We start from the raw sequence: 24,690 nt of genomic DNA on the forward strand, positions 1-24,690 counted from the left end.
TTTATATAGGGTGTCCCAAAATTCACCCAAGATTTGAATTTTGCGTGAGCATTAACAACAAAAATAAATATTGAATCAGATTCTAATATCTGTTGCCCTTTGATTTCAATCCCTTCAATTTGATAAGCATTACCAAGTACCAATTATGGCCCAGGAGCAGGGACAATGAAGACAAATGAAGACCAATGAAGACCACGGCTTTGCGTATGTGCCAGCAAAGCCATGGAGGCCATTTACCCGATGTGCTATTCCTACATAACCCTATACTGTATACTTTATGAATCAATAAAAAATTTACAATTTTTAATTATAAACCTGTGTTTTCTATCAAAATTACTTATTGCGTGAATTTTGGGACACCCTATAAATGCATGATTTGGCCCAAAGATAAATAAAGCAGAATTTAAAAAACTAAATCATTTTTTTAAAAATCAAAAAGAGCTGCATCTTATATGGCTCAATCACACTATCAGTATCAATAGTGATTATTCCAAAGGCTTAGGAATAGTGAAGAATTTCAGACAACTTTCTCAAGGCATGAATATTAAGATAAAAGCCATTTTAAAAACTCAGGAGTCAATAATCTATATCTAATCTAATAATAGACAAACATGGTAATTGACTGTACCTTCGCTACACCTCCAATAGGCTAATCAGCGAGATATGCAAATTAACCACCAACAAAGATGGCAGTTAATTTGCATACGTAGGCGCAAAGCAGCGGAGCGAAGACTGAAGGTGGCTCCAGCCAGAGCAGCGAAGGCTTGAGGCGGCTCCGGCCAGAGCAGGGAAGACTGAAGGCGGCTCCGGCCGGAGCGAAGGTCTGGGTCCCGGGTGCCGGAGGAAAACCGGTGCCAGCAGCCAGGGGAAGGGAAGGCCTATTGCATGAATCTTTTCGTGCAACAGGCCTCTAGTATATATATAAAAGTCTAAGCGACTGGCCGGTAACTATGATATGCAATGACCACCAAGGGGCAGATGCTCAATACAGGAGCTGCCAAGCGACAGCAACCTTGCAGAGTGCCCTCTCGCACTCCAGGACCCCTTGAGGGATATCGGACTGCCAGATTCAGCCCGATCCCCGCAGGCCAGGCTGAGGGACCCCACCTGCCAGAGGGGCCCCGCTCATTCCACAGACACCCTTCGAGCCCCTGCGCTGCCCCAGGTGCGGCCTGCTGGGGAGAAACCGTGGGAGGTTGGCTCCAGGGCATGTCCTGCCATCTTGCCCAGTCCTGACTGCCAGCCACCTTCTAATTACTAATTAATTTACTTTCAATGTGCACGGGGCCTCTAGTAGTTATATAAATGAGGTTAAGTTAAAGCTGACATAGACTTACAAAACAGATAAAATATGAGTAGACATTATATAGTTTTAATGAATCCACTTCCTTTATTGCAGTAACCTCTGTACAAAGCAGCAACTGCAATACTCAATGTTAAAACATTAGAAAAGCATGTGTGACAGTTATCATACATTATCAAAATATTACATTTTCAAACTTAGTAAACATCCACCAGAGCGCAAATCTTTAAATTATTTCCATAGTCTTTAAAAATACGTAATATCAGAAAGTATATAAAAAGAATGTAAAAGAAAACCTAAAATACAAATGAAGTAATGTAACAAATAAATATCTGATTTAATTAACCATTAATTATCAGCATAACACCACCATTCTCTCTAAACCCATTGAATTTTTACCTCTAGGAATAATGAATGCTCAAATGCCATTGCATAATTATTTGTTTCCAAGTTACCACGAATGATTAGAACTAAAAAAAAAAAAATGGCATTAAAATAATCAAATTCAGTATAAATAAAAGAGTAGAATAGCTTTGACACTAGCTAGCATCTCTAAGAATTAATTATTGAATTTTATTAGAGCACTATATTAACCTTAAAAATTTTGACCTGGTGTCTAGTGTTAAGTAAAAGTAATGCACATTTTTAAAAAGTGAAAAGCTTCTTACATTATTTCACAGACAATATTACCCTCCCCCCATTATGCATATTTAGATATATTTTATGTACTTTATACACAATGTATGATGCATGACGTTTGGTTCCTGCAGTACAAATCACAATGATGTTTTCCTGAATGGGAAAAACTTGAAGAAAAAAAAAAAAGTAAGTGTACCTGTGCACATTTCAAGATAGCAGCACTTATTTCATGCCCTATTATCCATTTTAAAAATTCAAACATAAATAGTTTATTGACTAATCTGACATTTCTACCATCCTTACCCCCAAACACTACAAAACCTGTCATAAATGCAACAATGTTGTGCGTTATAACAGAGGAAAAAATACTTTGGAAAAAACCAATTATTTCATTTTCTTAACATTCTGAATTCAAAATTATTATCAGATCTTCATTTTTATATTAACTTAGTTCATACTTATGCAGCAAAAATACTGCACTGTTGACAACAGTAATTTTATACTTTCTATCAAGATTTATTAAAACCTGCATAAATTCTTCACCATTGAAACATACCAATGAACCCACTAAACAGTACTTTAGATGAAATGTTCCCCATTTTCTATCTGAATGATAACTGTGTGAATTACATGCCCTTCAAATAATCACCTTTGTTCTTCAGGAAACCTGTCTCTTTCAATCTAATTTTGAACTTACGTTTACTAAAACAAAAACCATTTTAATCTAATGAATCTTGATCATTTAAAATGCAAAAAAAAAGCAACAAAAAATGTCATTATATATACATATGCATCTGTGTATGTATATATATATGCACACACACATACATATATGTAGATATAGATCCCTTGAAATGTTTTTAGGAAATCCTTGAATAAAAACTGAAAAACTTTACATTAATAATTGTATATAAAGCTTTTAATAACAGTACATACGCACTGTCATATTTGTACTAGTAGACTATGATGTCAAAACAGACATTTCAAAAGCACAATCTGGCAGTTTTTCTTAACACAAAAGTTTTAAAGTATTAAGAATGGATTAAATTTAAATGTTCAGAATAATCTGTTCAAACCTGAGTATATTAATTAAGACTAAGTGTACTTGACATTTGAATGAATTAAGCCTAAAAACATTTCACTAAGAAACCAGTGGTCCATTTAACCATTTGATGAAACATTATTTTAATGACTTGTAAAGGATGGTATAGTGAAATTCCATGTAGTGTTTGAAATATTCTATGAAATGGCAATGATTTTCCTCCAGAAAAATTATTTAGCATTTCTTAAAAGTCCCTCAGATTTAAAGAAAACTCTAAATTAGGACAAATCTCTTTTAATAAATACAAATGATTGAGAATTTCTGTCAAAAGAATAACTATATAATTTGTCTAAAGAATGACTGTAATTTTTCAGCAGTATATAGAAGTACTAGATAAATCTCTAACCTTCCCTAACATTTTAGTAATATTGAATGAAGATACAAATAAGAACCACTTAGAAGTTAAAAAAAAAAAAAAAGGTTTATTGGGCCTTTTCCCCCTAGGTCTACAAATTTACATACTCATACAGTCTAAACTTGGGGTCACTTTTTGGTTCCCATATTCCCCCCCATTAACTTGCCCTAACTCTCACCTTTAATGTCTAACATAAAATTTTACAAAAATAATAGACAACATACAGTACTCAACACTAACTGGTCAATGGAAGAAAAGCAGTGTCCGTTTTAAGGTAGAAGAGACTAGAAATAAAAGTAATAGCTGAAGGCAAAGTTTGACATTCTATAAATTTATAAAAGAGGATATATGGATGAAATTTGGTTATTTTCAGAAGGCACCTCGAGGCTAAAGGCTTTTTGTATTTCTTTCATCAATCAGAAAATAACATACTTTTATTGCTATTCAAGTAGCAAAGGAAAACTTTACTTCATGAGCTTTAGTCCAACAACAAGGAATCATCATTAAAATTGAGATACATTAATGACTAAAACTGAAGTCTCCATATACATGTCAATGGAACAACTTCCCTGTGTGCTTTCAAATTAATGAAATAGTGAAAGAAAAGTCACAGTTCGCCAATGTGATGTTAACGTGTCATTGAAGATTTCAGTTACTTCACTAGGCAATGCAGTACTGTCTGAAGGGCTGTCCACTGTGTAGAAAGTTTAAGAATAGAATGTAAGGACACTCTGATGATTCCCACGAACTAGGAGAATTGGTGGCAGGTCCTCAGACAAAGCTTCTAACCACGCCATGTAGAGAGCACTGGATACAGCACCTTTTCGTGCAACTGGGAGACTCCTGGTATCAAAAGAAGAAAGGAAATTCAGCAATGCATTTAAGTTGAGAAGAATAAAATGTAATAAAAATTAGATGTCAAAATATAGTAACTAAAAGTTACTATAGTTACAGCATATTATTAAGTGTGGGGAAATCCTGCATATAGTATAGCAACTACTATACTACCATAACACTACTCCTATTTTTTTCAAGTTCTAACAAAATATGTTTAAAAATTTCTTCCCACGATTAGCATAACCCATTTGGTATCTAACATTAAGCCCTAAATTTCCCTTTCTTCAATAAGTATAGAATTCTTTTAAGAGAAAATGATGTTTCCATCTGAATGTAAAAGTGGAAACTAAAATAGATAAATAAGATTCAAACATAATTATTTCTAGATATTCATTTTTATCTTCTTGTCTCTCTGTGCTTTCACTTCTATTTGTCGACAGTAGTAGTGAAAGGGCGAGGACTATGCCCTCCATCTTATCCTGTGTCCTCCATTTTGGGGAAGCCACGTGTTTGGCAAGGAGCTTCTTCCCGGAAGTCTAAGACTGCTAGCCACACCCAGGAACAAGACACCGACTTGCTCCTGGCCAATCGGCAGAGCACAGTCCTTTCTCCTCCCCTTACTCCAACCCCCCCTATAAAATCCCGTCTCTACGCGGGGTTCTCTCTCTCGGCCACTTGGCTTGCCGTTGTGTCGGTGAGTGTGGTGGACGGGGAGCTCAAGCTAGCTTGAAATATAAAGGACTCTTTGCTTTTACATCGGACTGCTGGCTCCCTGTTGGTTTCTTGGGGATCCTGAAATCTGGGCATAACAGTAGTAGTGGCCAATTGCTCTATAGTGTTTCTAGATTCTATGTTTTACCATCTTCCATTACAGATATATGATTACTGGCAAAACTTAAAAATTTCTGATGTAATAATAAATGTTTATTGTTAATCAGAAGCACAATCCTTTGGTGTTAACTTTATTCAATCATTTGCCATGTTTTTGAAGGCCTGAGCTTTTCTCACCCATTTAAGAACCCAGGTTACAGGACTGAGGGAATTTGGGTTCAAGTTAATATCTAGCTAACCTGGTTCAGTGGAATGAAAGCCAAGAGTTAGCTATATTCACTGCCAGGACAATGTGTCTATATGTAAAAGTCTTGTGTGTGGGAACTTGGGGCAGGATTCAGACAGGAAACCATTTTAAAAATTTAATCCTCCAAGCAACTTTATTACAGTCAAACCTCATTTTTCAAAGTCTCCCATCTCAAACAATTTGGTTCTCGACCAAGTTGTTCACAGAAAAAATGTCTCAGTGGTAGAACCAAACTTCAGTTTTTGACCTGACAACCCTTTCTGCTGATACCTCAGCAAGACAAAAAGCATCTCAAGGTAACAAAGGAGAGGATGCTTATGTTGCTGGTGAAATCAATTAGCACACTTTTAAAACATAAAGAGGCCATCAAGAGTTGCTAATGTTGCTAAGGTTGTGAAAGAAGCAATGATCACAGGTAATTGAAGAGGTAGAAAAACTGTTGTTGATTTGGATAAAGGAAAAGCAGTGAGCTAGTGACTGCATTTTGGAGGCAGTGATATATGAACAAGCAAAGATACAGCGTTTTGACCTGAAAGACACCTCTGTAACAAGTGCTGAAGGTGATTGATTCCTTTAAGGCTAGTAGGGGGCTTGTTCGATAAATTTAAGAAAATAAGTTTATAGACTAAACAGTACAATAGACATGCATTGTATTTGGGGGTCTGGAATGGATTAATTTAATTTACATTATTTCTAATGGGGAAAAATGATTCTGTTTGCGAACAAATCGCTTCTGGTACTGCCTTCTGTAATGAATTAAGTTTGAGAACCAAGGTGCCTGGGGTCCAAATTTGAATTTCAGGCCATCATACCCCATAAGGTTGATGGCAAAGTTAAACACAGTTAAAAGGTGGGAAAATTGCAAAATATACAATAATAAAAAATTACTTAGATTCATATAAGCTTAAGATTTTTCTTTCCTCCTACTTAATTTCTTCCCATATGCTTAGAACAAAGTGTATTTTAAAAAGTTTGTTTTTCCTCCTTACAACTACTAGGTCATTATGAATGTTAAATAGATATGTATTTGTATAGAAATTAACCCTAATTGCATTATCATAAAAATTAATACCTAAGAAAATCTTAGTGCAGGTATTACTTACATGACAATGATACTAGCTGTGCTTGAATGTTCCTTTAATAATTCATTTAACCTAATCTGCCGGTATGTCTGAAATGAAACAAGACAAAGTCATTCCTAGACCATTTGAAAATTGGAATCTATCATGGTTCATAAAACTATAAGTAGAAAAAAGAAACCAAAATCAATTTTGGTAAATAAAAATCAGTTCCATAATTTTAAAAAATCTTTACAATGACCACATATAAATCCAACTTAAAGTAGATTTAATTTATACAACTGGGTCCTTCTGTAACAAACTGCAGTTCTTGATACTTTTATGTCTTAGTATTTTTTAAAAATCACATGGAAGGTTAATGAAAAGTAAGCAGGAAAAAAAAAGAATACCTTGGTCTTATAAAGTTCAAGTTCATTATCTGTTATTCGCCATGGTTCATCTTCTTTCATTTTATCTGCAATATCTTGTTCTTTATCATCTTCATGAAGTCTGTATGGCTCAATCATTTCATCAAAAGCTATAATACTTAAAAACAATAGAAAGAATACTGATAACCTTATTTTGAATTACTTAACAGTATGATCTTGAAACACAAAATTATAACTTAAGCAGTTATTGTTTTCCATCTATTGTGCTCCCCTCTATACCCTTAACTACTCTGATCTCTCTCATCTATCCCTGCTCCTATGTCTAACTCCCCACCCCAATCGAAGTAAATTTTCACCACAGTGCCAGAATGATCCCTTTGAGCAGTAAGTCAAATTGTGTTATTCCTTTACTCAAAACACTCAAAGGCTTTCCCTTTCCTAGTTCAAATACCACTAAAGAAAAGTAGTATTAGAAAAGGTACTAGAACATTTTGAAGGGAGGGAAGGGCAGATACTAAACATTTAAGTAGATGGAGAATTAATCTCTAGATCCAGAAATACTTAATAGGACAAAAGATAATTAAAAGAACATGAACAGCATTCTAATCCTCTATGAATGTGAAAAACATTTTTCAGTTTTGCAATATTGTGATTTATAAGATATTTGGTCTTCATCTACAGTTCCTGGCTCACAGCTCCCCCAAACCCTTGGAATTTCCCAAGTGTTGAGAGTTATAAAGGTTTTTTTTTTAAATTAATGAGATGAAGTTTGGACCCAACCCCAAGGGTGGGGCTGGTTGCCAGTTGAACCCACCTTGTGACTAGAGGTTTGGATCTTTCAGTCGTCTCCCCCTACAAACCTCCAATGTCCCACAAAAAGGAAAGGGCTGGAGATTGAGTATAATTGCCAATGACCAATGACTTAGTCAATCATAACTAATTTTTAACTAATTATGGAATTGATTTTTATTATACCAAAAGTTCAATCATGACTAAGTAATGAAGCTTCAGAAAAACTGGGAGGACAGCTCCTTGGTCCTCTTCCCTCTTTGTTAGAGACCAGAATGCTTCCAGGTGCCACCTTGCTGAGCCCCAAGCTCCACAAGGCCAGAAGCTCCTTTGTTGGGGACCTCACTCAATGTATCCCTTCATCTGATTGTTAATTTGTATCCTTTGTAATAAATTAGTAATCTAATGAGTAAATGGGTTTTCTTGAGTTCTGGGAGCCATTCTAGCAAACTGAAATTGGAGAGGGAAGTCATGTGAACCTCTGATTTATAGCTAGTCTGTCAGAAGTATAGGTAACAACCTGTGCTTGTGGCTGGAATCTAAAGTGGAGGGCAGCCCAGCTGGTGTGGCTCAGTGGTTGAGTTTTGACCTATGAACTAAAAATCGTGGTTCAATTCCTGGTCAGGGCATATGCCCCAGGGTTACGGGCTCAATCCCCAGTGTGGGGCGTGCAGGAGGTAGCTGATCAATGATTCTCTCTCATCATTGATGTTTCTCTCTCTCTCTCTCTCTCCCTCTCCCTTCTTTTCTGAAATTAATAAAAACATATTTTAAAAATAAAAAAATTAAGTGGAGGGCAGTTCTTGTGAGGCTGAGCCCTTTACCTGTGTAATTTGATTCTATCTTTGGGTAGATGGTGTCCTAATTGAGTTGAATTCTCGATACTCTGCTTCTGTCTGAGAATTGGTTGGTGTGGGAAGCCTCCACACATACATTGGAATTGAGTCCTTGAACACCCTTTTCAAGTATGTCTCATACAAAGCTCCTGGTTTTTATTGTTTTATAACAGGAAACAAATCTCTCCCTGATTACAACCTTACACAGTATAATCTTACTATTTTTTTTAAATTTAAAGTGGATTCTTTACACCAACTTCATCATTTATTCAACGTTTATCTGAGAATTATTAAAGTTCTGTCCAGTAATATACATATGATAACAACCATAATATTACCATTTTCAGGTACACTATTCCACAAATCTTTTAATTCTTGAGAATTGTAAGTGCAACTATTATAGGCAAATTCTTAGACTTTTCTATTTTAGTAATAAAACATTGTGAATAATTTCTATGTGGAGTAGGGACTGAGTGGTCATAATGAACGTGGGCATAAACAATGGAAATTTAAAGAACCATGTGGAATTTCTGTGGTATTAATGATTTTCAGAAATTTCTTATAAAGCGGTAATTGAATTCTCTGAAAATGGAAGGCCTTTAGACTTACTTTGAAATCTGCTATAAGCATGCCAACTCTCAGTGCTAAATTTAAAAAGTTATATAACTAACAGCAGGCCAAAAGGCCATATATTAGTTTAAGTTGAATGATCTGTTACTGGAGTGTCTGAGTAGGTTATGCAAAAATATCAGAAATTTGTACAAAGTAATTTATTCAATAACTTACTTTTCTTTCTTTGGCTTAGTATTAATATCTCCTAGGACCATTATATCAGAGAAGTCTATCCGAAACTTGCTAAGCAAAGTAGCCATCCTAAAACAAAAATAAATAGCACTTAGACACATGAAGGCTGATATTTCTATTCTATTTAGAGCTGAATCTATGTATCTGAAAAGCATGATTTATAGGAAAAATATATATCACATACAAAACAAACCCATCTGAATTAATTTCCATTGTACATTAACAAAGTAGATGTAAAAAATTCCTTGAGAAGAGACTTCTGTTATTTTACATTTTCTGAATCTCATCCAGTAATGGACAGTGAAAGACATTAATAATGAAATTTGAATACAACTAGTATTTTTAAATTTAATTTTAGTGGAATTATATTAAGTATAAGGATTTCAATAAAAACTAGTTATTTGTTTAATTATTTCTGGATTATTCTTCCATCCATGTTGAATGCATATCCCAAAAGGTCCAAATATGACCTTTTGGACCAAACTGAAGTTATAACTGAGAGTAGGTTAAGTTCACAGTATTTGGGAGGGGTGGGGGATTGAACTTGGACAGGCATGGGATAGGAGCTCCAACAGCCTCTGGCTTTTCAGTAAATACCTTTTTGGAGGCAGAGTTGGCAATGAAGCCTTGGTGGCAACAATAGAAAAGTTGAAACATACAAACATACAAACAGGAAAAGCAATGAACAAAACAGGATTTTATTCTTAATAAAATGAGTTTTCTAAATTAATATACTAGAAAACAGATGAGAAACAGGTTTAACTTTTTAGTTATTTCTAATACTGCTTGCATAATTCACTATTTGAAATGAATAAACACCTAATTGAATTCTGGCATAAAATAAATATAACAGAAGCCCAGAATGTGATGAGTGGTATCAAGTATATTGTGATTCAGGAAGGAAATGTAACAACTAGTGGGGGACAAGGGAGAAAATTAGGGAAGGTGTAATGAAGAAGGTGGCAACTGTCCTGAACATTAAAGGATGGAGTATTTTAACCCAGAAGTACAAAGCTATTAATAGTAGAGAGATGAGAGTAAGCAAAGGAGTGAAAGTCTGAAACCATCTGCATTTTTAAGGCAGGTACAGAAATGTAAACTGAAGTATAAGGCAATTGGGGGACCAAGAGATAACAATAGGGAATAGGAGGGTAGATTGTTAGGACTTTGATTGCCACATTTAGCATAGACCTTCTCTGTTATGTTACAGAGGAAACGTTATGAAGTATTTTGGGCAGAGGAATCATGAGATCAAGCTCTGCTTTCCAAACCTGAAATTGGGAGCAATGTGCAAAATATATGCAAACAGGTCAGAGACACCACAGGCACTTAGAGAAGCACTGAACCCAGAAACAGAACTGTGACAACACAGACAGGGAGTAGATGACAATGGCTGCACACTCTCCCCCGATTTAAAAAAAAGAGCTGCTTAACACTTTAATGCCATAAATATTAATACTTTCTAAAATGTCAATATATTAAAAAATATTACAACTTAAACATAAAGACTAACTTAAAATTAAAGATGGTTTATTTGAGAATTTTCAGCTTCAGCATAGAATAGAGTAACATAACTGACATGGATTGCCTATGGATTATTCTATCAAATCTATATAGTAATAATAAAGTATTACAGATAAATGTCCTTCAATTTAAAGTAGACTTACGCTCTCCGGTCATGGTCTATTCTGTTTATTTTTCCACCAATGAATACTCTGATCTTACAATCTTTCCACTTTTTCTTGGTAGTCAGAAGGTAAGGTATCAATAAGGTCAAACCTGAATCATAAAAATAAATCATATACTAAGTGCTAATTTCTTAAATAAAAACTTTTAATTCAATTTAGTCTCTAAAAACATGTTTACAACAACTCTGTAAAACTAAATTTTTCTTTCTGTCCTTCCTTGACTCAGTCATAAAGCCATAAGGCAGGACTGAACTAGGAGGGAGACCCAGTGGAGTCAGGGCCCATGTGAGGAAGTCAGTGAAATGGGATTGTGGCCTGGCAGAGTTGGGAGATTAGTCCCCTACAGGAAGAGGGAGGAAGGAGAATATTTGCTGAAGCTAATGGGAGCAACATTTCTCACTAAAATGAGAAACATAGAGGGAGAAGCTGGATTGAACCCTGCAGTGTTGGGCTGGAATTAGTTTTCAGCCTCTAAATATACATACAGACACTTCTATGTGTATTTCATAGATCTGTCCACTGAGAGGGCTTGGGAGCAATGACACCCTAATACCAACAAGCACATCTAATGCCCCGTTTTTGGTTCCTCAATACCACTCTCCACTAAAAGTAATCAGGGCTTCTTAGATAAAGGGTGGTTCAACGGATGCTGTAGGGAAGTACAAAACTGAGCCTGGAACAACTTACTGTATTAGAAAACAAAGAGTGGTTGGGACATGCCACATGGACATAGCAGTCAGACTAAACAGGAAATCTGGGACAATTTGAATATCAAAACAAATAATGAGAATGACAAATCATATCCCAGTGAATAAAATAGGAATCCATGGGAAGAAATAATAGGACTGGAAAATTATCATCTGGCAACCACAAACAAACCATAACAACAATAAATTCAGGCAGAAATATCAATGGATGCTAAAGATGGTGGTAACAGTTGCAGTAACAATGGTCTATTTACATAGTCTCAAAGTAACTCCTCATCCCCCAAATGCCTGTAATTATAAAAGGGGAGAACAGTAACTCTTCAGTGTATAACCCTGGTGAAAACCACCTTACTCCATAGTCAAAGCTAACCTCACCAGTGATGAGACAAAGCAACATCATGTGCCACCTGATGAGATATAGACAGAAGAGCACAGCATCACTTGTGATATTTTTGCTAAAAATATATAACTTGAAAATAATTATGGTGAAACATCAAATAGCACTCCAAATTAAGTGACATTCTATAAAATATTTGGTCTATAATATTTTTTTAAATATTAAGGTCATGAAGCTCAAGGAAAGACCTAGCAACTCCCAAATTAAAGGACAATGAAGAGAGATGACAACTAAGTGCAACACCTGATTCCGAAATTAATCCTGTTGCTTTTGGGAATGTTGGCTAAACTGGAATGTGGTCTATGAGTAAGGAATACAATCCAATTTTTAGTACTATTCCCACAACTTCAGTAAATTTAAAACTGTTAAAAAAATGTATTAACAACCTTACCTCCATCATCAAAAAGCCACCAGACATCAATGGTATTCTTTCCTTGTTTTTTCTGAAACTGTGTACTAGCTTCAAGAAGCTTTTGGTCAGCTACATTTAAAGGCACAGCAGGGCCTTTGGATTCTAAAGGATTAAGCAGAAAAAGAAGATGTAAGGAAGCTAAATATTAAAGTCCCTTTTGCTGCATTCCTATAGTTTCCTAACTTTTACATATTTCGCAGATAGTAGTATATGGTATCAATCATAAGCTTTCAATTGTTTATAATTTAAACATATGATTAAGATGGCTAGAGATAAACACATCTTCACAACAGTTAAACTTATTCAGACCATCTTGCCTAATTTCCAATATTTTGAAGCATTCTGAATGAAAGAGAATCATAAATATCAATCAAGAAAATTATAACTGCTGGATTTTGATTTGTGAAAAGATGTTTTAGGCTAACTGGACAAATTAAGTTTATGCCTTTTCTTTTGTAGTCTAGTTTTTAAACCATTTAAAGCTCAAAAAAAATTTTTAAATAAAATGTTATATGAAAGACAGAAATGGAAGACATACCAATACAATCTTACAATTATCACAGCGAAACCTTAGTCTAAGGAAAAAAACTCTCATTTTTATCTAGCATTTGTCCCATTAATATGTGATACCCAATTTTATAAAGCCACATAACCATCACATCTTTCTTTGAACCACAGAAAGATGGTGGGAACTCCCTGGAAGGGCACCCATATGCTGCAAGTCGAAAGAGCAATATACCAAGGGAGTTCCCATTTATATTCCCAGTAAATTAAAAAAAAAGAAATCAACACTGGCTCTGTGAGTAAGCAAATGACTATTGTGAAACTCCTAGACCAAATTTTTAAAGCAAAAATCCATAGGAGGAAATCTGATCACGTTTGCAGAATGCCTATCATTCACTTTTCATGCTGCCACGATGTATGCAAACATGACGAATGATTTGCATGATGAAGTAATATGGCTACCAAACCACACTGCTCCATAACTCTCACCTCTATCTCCTTCTCATAAAATTCATGTACGTTGACATGACTGTGTATCTCCCAAACGCAGCAGGACTGTGAGAAATATTGTAATTTTTGAAATGAAAAATATATTAGTATCAAAATTAAGGACTTGGATGGTACCACTGATGGTAAAGAATGCAGTGACACTGTGAATAAACCTATTTCAGTGTCTCTACTTATCATCTAAACCATGCAGTTAAAATTAAAAAATTAATACTGACTTTCAGGGTTTGAATATTTCAGAAATGCTATGATGACTTAAAAGAATTTGTATTTGATATATCACCTTTTCCTGGGATGATTTAACGCTTTAATTAGACTAATGATAATTTTTCTAATCTGCATTTAATAAATAACTGTAACATCACCTCACCATGAAAATAAAAACTAAGATAAAAAAGAAAATAATAAGGTTGGAGATAAAGAGTTAATAGTATGAAAAAGGGGTTAAAATAAAATGATGAAAAATGCCTGCCTTTTTTCAACAGTGGTTGAGTTGGAGTCTTGCCATCCTCTTCCTCATCTAGATTATGTTTAAAAAACACAAAATATAAGTTAATTGCCTTTATATTAATAAAATAATGAAAATGTAATTAGAGCACATTTATAAACAAAACATAGTACGAAGAAACAGTCTGAAAAATAATCAAGACTGAAGATCAATATTTTCTGCACTGAGTGTTCAGGATTTAAAAAAGCAAACATTTTAGAACTCTCCAATGGGGCTACTGATTAACACCCCTAAAATTTTATTCCTCTACAACTGACCAAAACTTTAGCAGAATTTTTAAACTTTTATGCTTGAAATCAGATGACAAGATGTTTAACTATGGCTAATAGAGTAGGAATATGGCATTAAAAATTGATGTTCCAGATAACACATAAACTTTAATCATTATGCAAATGACTGAAAAGTAATTTTGGAAACACTAAAGGGATATTTGGTATTTGTACAAATCATTTGCCACTTGAAATATTAAGGAGTTTGATCAGCCAGAGTCTCTTGGTTTATATAAATGCCAGGTTATACAGGAGCGATTTTTTTTTCAAATACATAAAGTTGTATATATGCATATGCAAGTATGTCTACATATACTTGTCCGTTTACATTTAAATACCTATAAATGTTTTCCTGGAGTTAACAGTTTTCCTAATCTCTCTCTCTCTTTTTTTTTTTTTTTTAAATATAAGCTTGGATTATTTGTTTAAGGCACATAAAACTCCCAACTTGGTCAGGGAAGAGTACACTGCAGTGGGCTCTTGAGCCAGACTCCCAGCATTCCAGTATTACCACTGACCCCTTTCCTGGCTGTGACTTAACTCCTCACTTTCCTCAGTTGTAAAGAGGATGAACAATACCTACCTCTTAATGTTATTATATTGCAAACATTAATGCACTTAAGTCAGTGCTTAGCACAAAATAAAAGGGTGCTCTTTTTGTTCTTTTGAATACTCAATAATCAAGGCAGAAATATCAAATATCTATGACTACATAATAACCATACCAGAATGTTTATAATTCTGAAGACTTTTAAAACTGTATAAACTTTTCTATGATTTCTATGATAATTTTGAAAATAATTGGAAAAATAGGAAAATAAACACAAAAAATATTAATGCTATTTTTGAATGCTAAGTTCTTATGCCTGTTATGGAACAAGAGACATTTCAATTATTTTAATTTCTTAGTATTAAATATTATTGTTCCTATAGATATTTGATATTATCTGTCTTTGAAGATAAAAAACATTTATAAATATAACTATGGACATTCTGTATTCATTTCAAAGAGCTCAGAAATTTCAAGGAAATATTAACACTTTGATTTAAACTAAATTAAAATTATTTACATTTTTATAACAAGAAGATAAATAGAAATATACTGACCCAGTTTCCTATTTCATAAAAATAATGATTCATAAGATTATGACACACATTAATGAGCTAATGTATGGGTAACATCTATTAAATTGTGGAAGGCACAAAGTAGATGCTTGATAAATATTCTTCCCCTTCCATCATAGTTTTATCTATTAATTTCTAACAGATTCTGTAAAGGAAAGGATTTGTTTTAGGCAAGAGAAAAGGACAAATGAAAAGTAAGAGGAAATGAAAGAATGAATACCATAAACTAAAAATAAATGCAGGAACATAAGAACAGTGCTGACATAATCAGTTTATAGAGTTTTGAGATGAAAAAGAAAAAATTATAATCCCAAGCCAGCAAAGAACTGAAAGGGACAATGGGTCTCAACTAAGCTCTCAACTACCATTCTCTAAGCAAACAGATAAATTAAATAAGGAGAAAATAAATAAATGCATGCTTCTAAATCTAGAAATGATCAATTTCCTGAGACAGGAACTATCCAATGCTATCAATTTCAGACAAAGAATGGCAATTATTTTACAGAAATAAAAATATGATATGGTTTGATGATTTACAGTGCAGATTTTTCTTGTTGCTTGTCAACTGGGAATAGGACAGATGGAGATACTAAACTAAACAGAGGTAGGAGAGTGAGGGTGGGAGAGTAAGATTTGGAAGTCATCTCTCTTTCCTTCTCATAAATATTACATATAGATTTGAGGATGAAATTATCTGAAAGTCTCATGAAACCTGGAAATTGTTTTGTGGCTTAGAGCACATAAGTCACCAGTGGTATTATGTCTGTAATTATGGCTGAATAGTTCAGCACCCAAATACAAATAGCTTGTTTCTTCAGAAAGACTAAATTAAGAAGTAAAATTGCACTTGATTTTTTATTACATTGTTTTACCTAAACATCAGATGCAGAAGTAGAAATATTCTGAATATACCAACACATAAATAAAAGTCTTGGCATTTAAATACCTTGATTTACTAAAAAGAATAAAAAAGGTTAATCAATTACATAAACTTAATTTCTTTCAATATTATCACGTGCTTATAATAGGTACATCACTCTAAAACAGTGGTTCTCAACCTTCCTAATGCCGCTACCCTTTAATACAGTTCCTCATGTGGTGACCCCCAATTTCATTGTTACAAATTGAACATAATTAAAGCATAATGATTAATCACAAAAACAATATGTAATTATATATGTGTTGTCCGATGGTCTTAGGTGACCCCTGTGAAAGGGTCATTCTACCCCCAAAGGGGTCGCGACCCACAGGTTGAGAACTGCTGCTCTAAAATTATGTTTCTTTACAAGTTCAGATTTAACCAAGGCTTCAAATTAAAATGTTTTCTTTAAAGCACGTATAAATAAAAACATACAAGAGCATATTAGTAGGTAATTAATTAGTATAGTTTCTGTTCTGTGATCCACTTTAATGCCTTATAAATTAATTATTTTGTAGATAGGTTTTTTTGTCTAATGTTTTACATGTGTCTCCTTTTTCCCAATTTACCGCCCCCCGCAGCCATTCCCACTCCAGGCAAGCCCCCACCACCCCAGTGTCTGTGTCCATTGGTTATACCAGTGGTCGGCAAACTCATTAGTCAACAGAGCCAAATATCAACAGTACAACGATTGAAATTTCTTTTGAGAGCCAAATTTTTTAAACTTAAACTATATAGGTAGGTACATTGTTATTAACTTAATTAGGGAACTCCTAAGCTGGCCTTTACTAAAAATGTCCTCACTCTGATTGAGGTACGTTCGCTGAGGTCGACCCCTTCCAACTCTCCCATCCACACTGGTCTTGTATACTTATTTCATCTATCTCCTTTTGTTCATCCTCTCTTCTTGTTCATCTGTAGATAGTTTTGAAAGCCATACATTTTGAACAACTAGAAATGAAAAGTAAAAATTTGAGGACAGGTTACCTTATTAGCTATGTTATGTAATAAAGCTTTTCCTCTCCAAATTAAAACATTACCATTAATGAAATTTCTTGTTTGAATAAAAATTACCTTTATGTGTAACGGTTTTTTCACCAGATGGTTTGGAAGTATCTAAATCTGATTTCTTACTATACTCCATGCTTAGTACCACATCCTTGACACCAGGAGATTTCTCTTGTGACGACAATAATTCTTCTGTAGATATGAAAGTATTTAAAATATGATCTAAACCTTATTTTAAGCATTAAGGAAAGCATGATGGTATAATATCAATTAAATGACCATTTCAAGCAAAGTTTATTATAAAATCCTATATAATAAAAGGGTAATATGCAAATTGACCTTAACAGCAGAACCACTAGGAATGACTGGTCACTATGACACACACTGACCACCAGGGGGCAGATGCTCAATGCAGGAGATGGCCCCTGATTGTCTGTGCTCTCCTACAGGGGGAGCTCTGCTCAGCCACAAGCCAGGCTGACAGCTGACAGCACAGTGGTGGTGGCGGGAGCCTCTCCCGCCTCCTCAGCAGCGCTCAGGATGTCCGACTACAGCTTAGGCCTGCTCCCTGCTGGCAAGTGGACATCCCCCGAGTGCTCCCGGGCTGCCAGAGGGATGTCTGACTGCCAGCTTAGGCCCATTCCCCTGGGAAGCGGGCCTAAGCCAGCAGGTGGACATCCTCTGAGGGGTCCCAGACTGCAAGAGGGCACAGGCCAGATAAGGGACCCGCCCCCCAGAGTGCACAAATTTTTGTGCACCGGGCCTCTAGTAAGTTTATAATAAGTGATTTCTGATTTAAACAAATGTGCTAATCTGTTTTGAAATTACTATTCACTTCAATATCTTGAGCCACAACTAAGTGTCAGACATCTGAATTAGGTGCTGAGGAATCAGTAATGAATGAGATTCATGAAACACAAGAATCTGGTAGACAAAAGAATGATGTATGAAATGTGAGTCAACTCTACTCTCAAAATCATTTACACAAGTAAAAAATGTAAAATGTGACAGATGTTCATATATAATGTAAGAGGACAGGCAACACTGAAAAATTACACCCATAACTACAAAGCCAAACTAGGGAATAGAGTCCTTTACCAAACTCATTGTAAAAGTACCATTTCTTCATTTTCTGTTTTTTTGGGAAGAGTTAGGAAATATTTAACTTCCACCATAAAAATATTTTCATGAAGACAAACATAATATGAATTTGATCATCTATCCATAATCCTCATCACTGATTTGTGCATTAAGAGAAATAACAGTAGAAACTATGTGAGCTTCCGTGCAGGCACTGCTAAAAGCTTCACAGGCCTTACCTCCTTTTTAATCTTCACAATGACCCTATGAAGTAATTATGTTTTAACATATGAGAAAACTGAGGCTTGGATGTCAATACATTTGCCCAGACTACAAAACTACCTAGGAAAAAATACTGGGATGTCTAAAGCAGATATGACTCTGTTCTTTAATCCTTGTGCTAAATCAAATCCCTGTCTTCAAATCTTAATGATGAATAACAAGGATTTCAAAACAACTTTCATGATTGTAAACACATAAAAATACTTTCAAGTTCCAATATTCAAAATCTCAGTAAATTATAGAATTATGTAATTTATTGGCCAAACTGTGATATTTTTGAATGAAAGGGGACACTACAAATAATTATGCAGAGTTAACCTTAAACCTAAATTACTCTCAGAGCAAGTGAGAATTAAAGTAGTATGTTACAAGGCCTACTCTAGATAGAGTAAGAAAGTGCATTTTCAGCAAGCCATACTTTTGTGTTATATGGATAAAGATCTTAAAGCATTCCTTTCTGGAATGCACAATATCCTTAAAATGGTGGAGGGAGTGAGAAGAATAAAACAGTTTAAATTATGGTTAGAAACAGATGACAAAAGTTCATTATGTCTCTCAGCTATTTAGGCTTTAGCTAATTTGGATGATTTGGTTAATCAATTGATAATGGTAAAATATTAGGCATGCAAATTTTCTTAAGCTTTTAATATTTTTTTAAATCATTAGAGGCTATGGAATTTTCCATAGTTTAAAAGTTTGCAAAAGCTAATATTATACCATAACTGGTTTCAATGTTCACTTCTTAAAAAATGGTTGGTTTGTTTTATAAATGCTTTGAAAATTATATTGTTGGAGAAGCGATTGGTGGGTGTCAGAGTTTAAGGATGGGAAGCGAGGAAGAGTATGGTGAAAGCTATATAGGGCTAGAACAAGGGAGATCTTTGTGGTGATAGAACAGTTATGTATCTTGATTATGGTGCTGGTTACATAAATCAAAATATGTGATACATACCACAAAGTACACATGTGTGTGCATGTATAGAACTACAGATATGTAAGATGTTACCATTGGGGGAAATTTGTAAAAATATCCTATATAATAAAACCCTAATATGCAAATTGACCAAACAGCAGAACGAAGGGTATGAATGAAGGGTACACAAGACCTCTCTACATTTTTATAATTTCTTGTGTACCTATAATTATTTCAGAATAAAATGATTTAAAAATGATTTCTAGGGTCTTTTCCGGAGAGAGTTTAGTGTTTCACTATTAATGTGCCTCTATATATAAAGCATGACTTTCATAAACATGAACATGTCTAACAATTTAGCACTCATTAATTTTTTTTTTATCCAACAATTTTATTTATTACTAGAGGCCCAGTGCATGAAATTTATGCACTGGTAGGGTCCCTAGCGGCTGCCGGCTGCTGGCCGGGTACTCCCTCCCATCCCCCGGCCGCCTGCCGCCACCGCTGGCCAGGGCCTTCCTCCCTCCCCCCACCTTGCCCACCCACTGGCCAAACTCCCGGAAGAACTCTGGTGAAGGGGACAATTTGCATACTACACTTTTATTATATAGGATACTAGAGGTCCGGTGCATGGCATTTGTGCACTGGGGAGGAGGGAGGGATGTCCCTCAGCCTGGGAGCGGGCCTAAGCCGACAGTAGGACATCCCCCAAGGGGTCCTTAGTGCTGCTGCGGAGGCGGGAGAGGCTCCTGCCACTGCCACTGCACTCACCAACCGTGAGCCCAGATCTGGCTGAGTGGCACTCCCCCTGGAGTGCACTGACCACCAGGGGTTAGCTCCTGCATTGAGTGTCTGCCCCCTGGTAGTCAGTGTGTGTCATAGCAACCGGTCGTTCTGCCGTTTGGCTGATTTGCATATTAGGGTTTTAGTATATAGGATATTTTTACAAATTTGGCCGATTTAGAATCATTACCAATGTTTGTTTTTCTTAAACTGATGATCTGGATTGAATTTTATTCTCTAATCACTAGCCATCATCCAGGTTAGTATAATGAATGAAAAAGCACAAACTTTGGTGGAGCCAAACATGTGACTTTTTTTGTGTGTTTTTTTAAATATGTTTTTATTGATTTCTGAGAGATGAAGGGAGTGGGAGAGACAGATAGAAATATTACCGATGAGAATCATCAATTGGCTGTATTCTGCATGCCCCGTACTGGAGATCAAGCCCATAACCCAGCCATTTGCCCTGACAGGAATCGAACCATGACCTCCTGGTTCATGGGTTGACTCAAATCGCTGAGCCACACTGGCAGGGCCAGATCTGATCTTAAAATGCCATTCACAACAGATGGTAAATATTAAAATTATTGAAGGACTTGTAAGATCTATAATTTTCTAACAAAGTAATTTATATATTTAAAATAAAAAATTTCAAAAAAGATTTACCTTGTCCTTGAAGATGAGATATATCCAGACCCTCTTTTAGGCGAATAACCACTACTCCATATTGTATATCAAAGGCGTCACTATAATAGGAAAAATATGAAAAAAAAATTTGTCCCTCCTCTATAAAATGAAGGCAATAATTGAAGATCTTTAAAATTACTTTCAGCTTTAACATTTGATTCTTTAATATGCTTAAAATATTATGGTGAGAGCTAAGATAGTTTCAAATACTATACCATTCCTTTTCCCTTTTTCTGTAATGCCTCTAAAACTATTTACATGAAGATCTTTATAATACTGATAATCTATTTAAAGCAGCTATTTAAAGCAGTAACTATTTTTATCCTATTAGAAACAAGCTAAAATTATGGAGTCAAACCATTACTTAATTTAAACTTAAACCCCTAAAGTCAAGAGAAATATATGAAGACAAAGATGGATTTTATTACTGAGAATGAGATCATATTGTAGAGGATGAAGGGATCATTTCTCAAAGGAGAAAGAATATTTTTAAGTAATTTACAATTTTTTACAAAACTAGTTTCAAAAAGTACTAAGATTTTATATGCATTTGCAGACATGTATTCAAAAGTCGTTTTGATTTTTTTTAAACACAAATGGGAGCATCCCATACGTACATAGTATACATTAAACCTTTGTACACAACTCTAAAACCAGACTTAAATTCTATAAACTTCGTTAACACCATAAATCACATAAACCCAAGTTCTCCTCAGATCTACTAAAAAAGTTCCAAATTGCAAAACTTCAGGTTGTTCCACTGAGGTGCAATCGACTTACAGTAGGAGAATCCTGGGTTACAATAAAGTGTAAACCCAAAGCCAAAGGGCAGTTACACATGTGTGACAAACCAGCAAAGCTTTCATTTTACGAAAAGCATTTAACAATTACTTGGTAAATCTTATTCATCGTATACTTTATTATTATTTTTTTTATCGTCTACTTTACATAATCAATAGAAAGAGATTTTAAAAGTAAAGTATGAGATCTGCCTACTTCCTCAAATTGTTTTAAGGCATCTGTGAAGACAAAACTATCCTATGTGATACAGGCAAATAATTATGTGCTTTTATCTATAGATACAAGAGGCGTTCCAGTAAGGGAAATAAATAATAACATGAACAGAGTAAAATCAGAAAGACAAAGTAACAAAACAAACACTAGAAAACCCCTAACAGTGAAGTTAAAATGATGTAAATAAAAACTTAGCCACCTGGTAAAGATCATTGGAAATAGCACTAACCGTGAATAGTGAACTCTGAACTTATACTTTAAGGGGTGGAAAAGCAAAACATATTAGTACATTTTAAAAAAGAACTCATGGACAACAATGTGGTGATTGCTTGGAAGAAGGGGATGAAAGAAGTGGATGAGGGCATGGGGGGATAAATGGTGATGGAGACTTGACTTGGGGTGATGAACACAATACAGTGTGCAGATGATGTGTTAGAGAATTATGCACCTGAAACCTGTATAATTATGTTAACCAGTGTCACCCCAATAAGTTAAAAAAAGATAACAACAAAGAAGAAAAGTAAATAACCTAATAGATGAACCAAATAATTAACTGCAAAATTAGTTTGAGTGGGAAACAAATCTAACCTCTGAGGTTGATATCAGTGATGAAATGCCTTCCTCAGCATCAGATATTATAATGACACTAGAGGCCCAGTGCACAAAATTCATGCTCTGGTGGGGGGTGTCCCTCAGCCCAGCCTGCACCCTTTCCAATCTGGGACCCCTCAGGGGATGTCTGACTCCTGGTCAGACATCCCTCTTACAATCCGGGACTGCTGGCTCCCAACCGCTTCTGCCTGCCAGCCTGATCACCCCCTAACCACTCCTCTGCCAGCCTGATCGACGCCTAACTGTTCCCCTGCCAGCCCGATCGCCCCCAACTGCCCTTCCCTGCCGGCCATCTTGTGGCCACATGGGAGCAGCCATCTTGTGTGTTTGAGTGATGGTCAATTTGCATACTGGTCATGACTAATCAGCATACCAGGGCTAATTAGCATACCCCTCTCTTATTATATAGGATAACTTAAAAGGGGATGGGTCTGACAACATTCAGGAACTCTGCTCGACAATAGCTGTAGGGATGTGAAAAAGCCAACTAACTTAAATGGGAAGCCAAATTATATGCGCGCGCGTGTGTGTATGTATATATATATATATATATATGTATATATATGTGTGTACACACACACACACACACACACACACAAGATTTCCCCAAAAAAATGTATACACACCTTAGCTGATAACAAGTGGGGAGTGGGGAGGTTGGGGGTTAATGGGGGGATGAGGACACATTTGTAATACCTTAACCAATAAAGAAATTTAAAAAAATAAAAAATAAACACTGCCTTTATAATTATTCAAATTGTGTGTGTACGTTTTTTTGGGACACCCTGTATGTGTATGAATGTTCATGTCTATAAAAAGACAAAGAAAAGATCAGTCAAAATGTTTCATTAATAGATCAATTCAAAACCCAGATAAGTGTGTGATTCTTTTCATTCTTATGCTTCTACTAGAGACTATTATGAAAAACAGGCTTCAAAAATCAGTGCAAGCTTTCAAAATTAACATTTTCTGAACCAAGTTATTGAATTAAAAGGATACTTACTGGAATACATTTATATACATATCCACTTCCCTCATATCTGCTTGCAACCAATCTTTCTTAAATCCAAGGACAAGTGTGTTTGGTTTCATACGCCCAAGACCAGCAGCCTAAAATAAACGAAAAATACAACTTTAAAGTTATACTTAGTCTTTTATAAAAATCATAGTAACAGTTTTCTCAGTTATATATTTTGAAAACTAAAACCTATAAGCAAAAGACTAAATGCATTGTTGGTTACAGTTCTGAATCACGTCAACACTAAATGCCCCAAAAGCCAATGAAGCACTCCTTTTGTAAAATTTTAAAATTTGATTCCCAGGGTGTGTGTGTGTGTTATTGTAAAAAATTAAAACATTTTGCCATTTTAACCATTTTAAAATGTATAATTTGTTGACATTAATTATATTCACAATGTTGTACAACTAACCCCACCACCTACTTCCAAAACAATCACATGAGAAATTCTGTAACCATTAAGCAATAATCACTCATTCTCACCTTCCTCCAGACCTGGTAACATTGCCTTTAGTCTCTATGAATTTGCTTATCCTAGATATTTCCTACAAGTGGAAATATCAATGTATAGTGCCTGAAATATACAGCAAGAGCATCACGTGGAAACTTTTTGGAAATGCTAATTCTTGGGTCTTACCCCAGACCTACTGAAATCATTTCAAAGGTGGGGCCTAGCAGTGTGTGTTTTAACAAGTCTACTAGGTGATTCTCATGCATAATGAAGTTTAAGAACCATTGCTCTAAGAAAATATTTTCTTTCATAACATTTATTAAATATATAAGTATCAAAATATTCCTATAAACTGTACAAAAGCAAGCAAGATTTACCCACTAGAACCAACTTTATAAATAGGAGTCACATTCTACTTGAAATATTTACATATTTTGCACACAAAGGTGAATAAAGTAATAAATAATCATGTACCCACTGCCTAGCTTAAAAAAATAAACATTACAAACACTCATCAAGTGTCCCATGTATCCTTCTCATGCCCCCTTTTTATTTTCACTATGTATTCCATTATTTAGACACACATATGTATATATTTTAAATTTATATATTTAAA

General features: G+C 35.0%; 1 protein-coding gene across 1 annotated transcript in view; it reads right to left on the minus strand.

Annotated features, from left to right (window-relative positions):
* Window positions 1-1,365: 1,365 nt before the first annotated feature.
* SLC12A2 (solute carrier family 12 (sodium/potassium/chloride transporter), member 2) overlaps window positions 1,366-24,690 on the minus strand; it is a 92,160-nt gene continuing 68,835 nt past the window's right edge. Inside the window, exons 18-27 of the mRNA XM_005875835.2 lie at window positions 23,609-23,715; window positions 20,959-21,038; window positions 17,301-17,426; window positions 13,878-13,925; window positions 12,374-12,496; window positions 10,858-10,969; window positions 9,173-9,259; window positions 6,783-6,918; window positions 6,418-6,485; window positions 1,366-4,242 (exon numbers count right to left, since the gene is read on the minus strand). Coding sequence (XP_005875897.1) covers window positions 4,107-4,242; window positions 6,418-6,485; window positions 6,783-6,918; window positions 9,173-9,259; window positions 10,858-10,969; window positions 12,374-12,496; window positions 13,878-13,925; window positions 17,301-17,426; window positions 20,959-21,038; window positions 23,609-23,715 — 1,023 coding nt within the window. The 3' untranslated portion in view covers window positions 1,366-4,106. The remainder of the gene's footprint in view (window positions 4,243-6,417; window positions 6,486-6,782; window positions 6,919-9,172; window positions 9,260-10,857; window positions 10,970-12,373; window positions 12,497-13,877; window positions 13,926-17,300; window positions 17,427-20,958; window positions 21,039-23,608; window positions 23,716-24,690) is intronic.

The sequence above is a fragment of the Myotis brandtii genome, unplaced genomic scaffold, assembly GCF_000412655.1.
Source record: "Myotis brandtii unplaced genomic scaffold, ASM41265v1 scaffold470, whole genome shotgun sequence".
Classification (NCBI taxonomy): domain Eukaryota; kingdom Metazoa; phylum Chordata; class Mammalia; order Chiroptera; family Vespertilionidae; genus Myotis; species Myotis brandtii.